Raw genomic sequence first — 7,500 nt, 5'->3', positions numbered from 1 at the left:
AATACATTTGCAGGCCCATCAATTGTTCTCTTAGAGTAGTGAAGCCAAGAGAGAATGAAAGATGAGTGAAAGATCTGTCAGTTTTGCCTCACAATATGCTGACTTTATCAGTAAGCATCTGCAGCCTTCTGTGATAGCAGCTCTGGGGCTCCAGCACACACTTGGTATTCTTGCAGTGAGATGGACAGATTCCTATTAGCATTCTGCACCCCAGTGGACTCGGGCAGGGGATTGTGGGTGCCAGTTTAGAGAGTGGGGGTGTGTGAGATGGGTCGAGGGCAGCCACGCAGAACGAACAATTCTTCCTCAATTGTCCAGCACATCGTCATAATGAGAAAACATTGATTGTAAACAAAGGAGGCACAGTAATTGGGACTCCATGGGGTAAGTGTCAGGACTCAGCCCAGTGGCCAGCAAAGGGGCGGTCAGGTGGAGATGGCTGCTTATTCAAAGTGAGATGCGTGAACATACTGCTTAAGATGAGAAACTATGGTAATGTAATACAAATTGTTTTGTTGTAAAGGTATTTTATATGTACATATAGATCAGGCATAACATTATGACCCCTGGCAGATGAAGTGAATAACACTGATTGTTAGTGGGTGGGATATATTATTCAGAGCATTTCCAAAACTGCAGCTCTTGTGGGGTGTTCCCGGTCTGCAGTGGTCAGTATCTATCAAAAGTGGCCCAAGGAAGAAACAGTGATTAACTGCCGACAGGGTCATGGGCAGCCAAAGCTCATTGTTGCACATGGGGAGTGAAGGCTGGCCCACGAGGTCAAACAGATGTGCTACTGTAACTCAAATTGATCAAGAAGTTAATTTTGGTTCTGATTGAAAGGTGTCAGCATACACAGTGCACATGTTTGTTGCGTATGGGGCTGCATAGTCGCAGACCAGTCATGGTGCCTATGCTGACCCTTGTCCACTTCCGAAAATGTCAACCTTGGGCACGTGAGCTTTAGAATTGGACCACAGAGCAATGGAAAATGGTGGCCTGGTCTGATGAATCATGTTTTCTTTTACATCATGGGGATGGCCGGGTGCGTGTGCGTTGCTTATCTGGGGAACACATGGCACTAGGATGCACTTTGGGAAGAAGGCAAGCCGGCAGAGGGAGTGTGATGCTTTGGGCAATGTTCTGCTGGGAAATCTCGGGTCCTGCCCTCTATAGATGTTACTTTGACATGTAGCATCTACCTAAGCATTGTTGCAGAAATGCTGACCCATTCCATGCAGCTCTATACACTGTTCTTTAGTTCATCTGAAAGCCACACAAACGTTATAATAATAATAATAATAATAATAATAATAATAATAATAATAAGTTTTATTTATATAGCCCCTTTCCAGAGCTCAAGGACACTTTACAAGGTCTGTATTAGCTATTGACTCTTGACTTTTATTTGGCCTACCACTTTGTGGCTTAGTAAAGTACTTGAATGTTAATGAAAAAATGATAAAGATAATTGTAATAATATTTCAGTTTTTATGGGAAAATATCTTCCATCACAACAGCTGTTGCATGTTCCTGACGCCAAAATCAGTTCATGTGATATTTATGGAGCAAAGTCATTTTATAGGGTGGTTAATCTGGAGGGGAAACGACAGATGGAGAAATTAGGTTTCTTTGTTCATCATATCTGGATGAGTCATAGTGTCAATGACTGAAAAACAACATCAAAAAAGAAACATTCAGAAACATTCTGTCATTTTTTTTTAAATACATTTGTCTTTGTGAATATGAATAGGCCTAACAAGATGGCAGTGAATTAGCACTCCACAGTGGCTCTGAAACATCCGTTGGGAATTTCTCATGTAAATATCAGCTTTTCAAGCACCGAACATTTGGTGTGTAGTTTGCGGTGATATTACTGATGCAGTGTTATAAATCAGTGCTTGAGTGTGATGTCTGACAGCTGAAGATTTTTGACCATGATTCTGCTTGTGTTCTCACAGAGCCATTACTCTGGACAATACACTGGTCATCCTGTCCACCGTGGCTCCAGATGCAGGAAGATACTACGTACAAGCCGTAAATGACAAGAATGGCGAAAACAAGACCGGCCAGCCCATCACGCTGTCTGTAGAAAGTAAGTCTTATATATATATATATATATATATATATATATATATATATATATATATATATATATATATATATATATATATATATATATATATATATATATATATATATATATATATATATATATATATATTAGGAATGCCACAATTCTCAGTATAATACTGAATCATTCAGTAAGGCATTTTCGGTTCAAAACGCGCTTGTGAATTGGGGGTTTTTGGTTTTGCATTTAATTATTTTAATTTCTCTCCGAATTGGCTCTGTTTGAGTGTGCCTGTAAGTCTGCGTACTGATATGAGCAAATATACAATCACTATACACTAAACGTGAAATGTGAAACCAGCATTGCAAGCGTGGCTAAACACCCCCTAACTTTTAAAGTTATTTTTACGTTTTATTTCTACACGTTTAGTAGCCTACATTTCATTCGCGTGCTGTTTTAACATGCTCTTTTCTGAGCGCGTGCACTAACATTATCCTGTTAATGTTAATAAAACAACAACATACAAAGAGAAAATCTCTCACTGTTCTTGACTAAAAAAACGAATACAGTAGCTTTAATAAGAATCAATGTATATGTTATCGTGAAGTCTAGGTAGCGTTTTATTTTTTACATTTCTTCATTCAATTTCATACTTAAATGCTGCTGTACACATCTGTGCAGCCAGTGTTCGTCTTTATATACATTTATTTTTTTTCATACAGTACAGTAGGAGTGTGGACTGCAGGTTTTTTAAAAATAATGTTTTAAGTTTAAGTAAGTTTTTTTCAAGTCTTCTAAGTAAAATAAAGAATAAAATAGTATTTTTTTTCTCCTTAACCTTGCTATTCCTGTCGCCTAAGAATAGAATGGCAAAAAACACTGACATGACAAGCCATTTTGAAATCTGCTACTTTTGTTTGTATAAGAAAAATATCATTTTAATCCATAATTCAAAGTAACACTCATAAAGGTTGTTGGGCTTTTTTAAAGTAATTAACTTAACTGAAATTAAATTAATTAAAGAAAATCACATATTGGGTTATAAAAAAATAGTATTTGTTTATTTAAACTGCTGTGTTTAATTTCTAAACCTGATCTTTATTATACAGTGAAATATGAAATATATATGCATACGTCTGTTCTCAATCTCCCTCATTCTTATGTGAAAAATGAAAGTAAATGAAACACAACATTTTGTGCGTCTGCTTCGTGAGTCTACATAACCCATGTAACATATCAACCCGTGAACAACTGGCTATAGACAAATATATATTTGTCTTTGGTGACAGCGTATTGTTTTCACTCTCACAGCTTCGCCGAATTCCAGAGCGAGAATATTGACAGTTATGTATTGTCCTTTTTAAGAGTTTTTGGTGTATCAGATTCTTTCTGCAAACCAGGATATGAGCCGAATACAGGATAGGAGGAACTAAAATGGTGCTGCAACATTGAGGAGATTAGAGATAGTGGGAGGTTTGTGTGTGTGTGTCTAGAGGACAGTCCTTCCCAGAAGCTGTAGTTGAGTATCAGTGCTTTACAGGAGACTGTCTCTGACAGAACTCTGCACACACACACACAAGTGTAGCTGCCAGGAGAGCAGAGATATAAGTTCCTGTTCCAAACACAAACCTGTCACACTTGCTGTAACACGTACAATACATTGGCTGACACTTCCTACATCTGGACACACTCACACCTGAAGATGACAGATCAGAGTTCTATTAAAAACACTCACTCGATAATGTCTTTTGCCTGTGTCAAAACACACTTGTTCAAGCTCTCATCGTTTTCTCATTTTCTCATTTTCACATTTCTCTTGTGCTATAGATGTTGGTGGTCCTGCAGACCCCATCGCGCCCACCATTGTCATTCCGCCGAGGAACACCAGCGTCATCTCCGGCACCTCTGAGGTCACCATGGAGTGTGTGGCCAATGCAAGGTGATGACCTCTGATTCCTTCACACACATTTTGAATGAAAGGAAAATTATTTTAATTATGGTGATTACAAGACGAGCAGTGGATTGAAGTCAACTTTTTATTCTTTTCTCGAGACTTTTCTGTAATTATTTCGTGTGAGGTACAGACTCTACTGAATCTTGTAAAAATTGTCATAATTATAGTTGTAAATAACTGGAAAAAATGTGCAATGGTAAAAACCTGTTAAATGATTAACCGTACGTTTCCTTATTCTATGGTAAAAAAATATGTAATAGGCTGTAATTGGGCATTTCATGTCATTTTATAATAGTAAAATACTCTTAAATGTACTGTTTTTGGAAGTGAAAAAGGTCATCTTAAAATTGACAGTGAAAACCTATAAATTGACATTCCTAGAATTCACCTGTGTGGCACTTCACATTTGATGTTTTATCACTTATATAACTTTAAGTGAATCCTAATCGATTAAATTAAATTATTATTTTATGTTACATCTTATGTTGTTAAATGTTAATTTTATTATATTAGTGTTACCATGATGGTGTTTTGTGTTTGTATGTATGACACTATTCACCTTCTATGTTAGCATTGAAATCAAACAGATAAAAAAGGTTTTTAAAAAAAGACATAATTGGATATATTAACATTATTTCATATGTACATATACTGTAAATTTAATTTAAATCTGTCCAGTTTAAAATGTTGCTACCACATTGTTTTCAGTTAAACTCTGAAAACCACTGTTTCAATTAACTTTTTTTAAATGACATTTTTAAATTGAATTAAAACGAATTATTGTAATATTTGCATATTATTTAAATGTGTGCATATTACAGATGTAAGTCTTCATTACTCATGGCCTTGCAATCATCAATACTTCCTTCAGAAAATGCAAAACTAGTAAAGTAATGTTCCGGAATTAAGCTCTATTGACAGAAAATGAGTTTACGACGAGTTTACATCTCACAATCCTGATTTATTCATTTTTTCTCTCAGAATTGTGAGATGTAACCTCCCAATTTTGTGTTATTAAGTCAGAATTGCAAGATATAAACTTGCAATTCTGAGCGGGGGAAATGGTCAGAATTTTCAGATAAAAAGTTGCAATTATCTTTTGTTTATGCAGTTGTGGAAACAAACTTCAATAATTTACATAGTGTTTATCTAATTACCCAAAATGTATTTTAAGATTAAATGTATTTATTACACGGCTCTGTGAAATACTTGATTCTGATCACCGCTGTCAATAGCGCATTCCAGCGGTATGTTATTTCCAGATAACACCCGCTCATCCGGGTACTACGAGTTACTTGACCGGTACTACTTCTATGCTTAACGCTGACGCCATCTTGTGGCTGTTAAATACTTAAACAGCCATGGCTTCAATGGAAGACTTCAAGGCGGGTTTCCTTTATAATGTTTTAAATATGGATATTTTTCTTACACAAACGCATCGATTCGAATCAGAAGGCTCTATTAACCCATCGGAGCCGCGTGGAGCACGTTATTTGACGGACAGCTGCCTTTTTTATGGACTTCAAAAACAGCTACAACTATTGCTGGGATTAACGTTAGCCTGGACTTTTTAAATATAACTCTGACTGTATTTGTCTGAAAGAAGAATGTCATATACACCTATAGTGACTTGAGGGTGAGTAAATCATAGTTTTGGTTTCATTTTTGGGTGAACTAACCCTTTCAGCATTCATTTTCAACATTTAGCAGCAATAGATAAAGGCTTCAAGCTTTTTGGAACTGTTTTTCTTCGCGGAAGCTTTGCGTAAGAGCTAATAAAATATTTAATCTCAAGACAATATTTTGTGTCTAATTTATTTGAGACTAGTAGCCGTGTGATAAGTGGGATAATGTACACCCAGCTGGTTGTTATCGCAGAATAAACCCCTTCAGAGTGATGCAAGACCCCAATGCGATCACTCTGTCGAGGTTTATTCTGCGATAACAACCGGCTGGGTGTACATTATCCCTTACGTATTGCTCCGTTAACCCCTTTCCAGTCAAAGGGCCTTTTGTTTTGGGTATGTCAAAATGCCTCATTTGCCAAAATGGGGGGTGACAGGCAAGGGGTTAAGTATATTTTGTAATATATTTTAGCTTTTGACAGTTTAAACATTTTCTTAAGCTTGGCTGTTTATAACATGTATTTAGCATATATTTTTTTAATATATTATGGTAAGAAAAACAAAACTGAGTTTTGAATGTTATTTTTTAAAAGGCAGTTTTCAGTGTATATTGCACAGTATGAAAGTTATTGGTGCATTTTAGGTGAATAAAATGCTGCGTTTTCAATGTTGTTTTCTATGTGAACTCTCTGTCTCTATCCTGACGTGTATCATTCAGAATTTGCAGTGTTTTGAACACAATGTTGAGTTTTTCTGCTTTCGTAGAAATGTGTTTTAATGGTGTGAAATGTCTTACACCATAGACTTCCAAGGCAAATGCTTTATTATAATAACATTATCTCTTCTTCTTTTTTTACTGAGGGACTAGTCAAAAGTATTTGTTAGTATGATCAACAACATATCAAACATAGTGCATGAACATTTCTTAAATTGTATTAAGTGGGAAAAGCCAAAGATTTAATGGTTGACAGTTACCCTCCCTGACTCTTTCCCTCCCATTTGAATTCTCTATCAGGCCATTAATAAAGCTGAGCATCAGTTGGAAGAAGGACGGTGTTCCGGTGAGGAGTGGACTGAGTGACTTTAACCGTAGACTGACGGTGTTGAGTCCAGTGATTGGTGACTCTGGCTTCTACGAGTGTGAAGCTGTCCTCCGTAGCAGTAGCGTTCCCTCTGTCAGCGCTGGAGCGTACCTGCATGTGCTCGGTAATAACATGTACACGGACACACATACAGCTTTAGAGATTCTTAAATTACATTTTAAGTTCCATATTCTATACTTATTATTTTCCCCCTGAAGTTCAGTTTTGTTGACTTAGTCGGTGCGCCAGACACATAAATGAGTCATGAGTGTGTTTTGGGCATAACGTGCAATAAACCAACCAGAGTCTCATCTCCCATTCCCTTTAAAAGCTAGTTGAGCTTGCACCATGGCGGATTCACTATTTGAATTTGCAAGCAGAAAAACTGAACACTTCCCCAGAGAGGAATATTTTATTTTTAATATTTATAAATGATTGTGTGCTGCTGCACATCTCCCTGTGTGTAATAAGCAGAGTGTATGTGCATTGTGCACTTGCCTTTAGACGCATATTAACGCCTTAATACAGCATTCAACACGCCTTTAAAGAACACATAAAATATTGTGCTATTGACTTTAGACCAGGTTTTTGTTGGTCAGTGGTGCAGTCGACCAGCACGCCTATTGGCGAACAGATGGGTGTGAGTGCATTTGATATTTAAACAATGTGGCACTGCACGTGAAAATGATGCCTGTGTTAAACTGAAACTAGCAAAAAACACTTGCGTCGTGCCTGGCTTTGCATTGCAACAGGTGTATGATAAAG

General features: G+C 36.9%; 1 protein-coding gene across 7 annotated transcripts in view; it reads left to right on the top strand.

The window, feature by feature from the left end:
- sdk2b (sidekick cell adhesion molecule 2b) overlaps positions 1 to 7,500 on the top strand; it is a 396,614-nt gene that overhangs the window by 310,815 nt on the left and 78,299 nt on the right. For all 7 annotated transcript variants that reach the window (XM_067429560.1, XM_067429561.1, XM_067429556.1 and 4 more), the window contains exons 5-7: positions 1,962 to 2,095; positions 3,902 to 4,013; positions 6,669 to 6,859. In XM_067429560.1, the coding sequence (XP_067285661.1) occupies positions 1,962 to 2,095; positions 3,902 to 4,013; positions 6,669 to 6,859 (437 nt within the window). The remainder of the gene's footprint in view (positions 1 to 1,961; positions 2,096 to 3,901; positions 4,014 to 6,668; positions 6,860 to 7,500) is intronic.

Source organism: Pseudorasbora parva, chromosome 21, assembly GCF_024679245.1.
Source record: "Pseudorasbora parva isolate DD20220531a chromosome 21, ASM2467924v1, whole genome shotgun sequence".
Taxonomy (NCBI): domain Eukaryota; kingdom Metazoa; phylum Chordata; class Actinopteri; order Cypriniformes; family Gobionidae; genus Pseudorasbora; species Pseudorasbora parva.
This window is presented reverse-complemented; position numbering and strand designations above follow the sequence as displayed.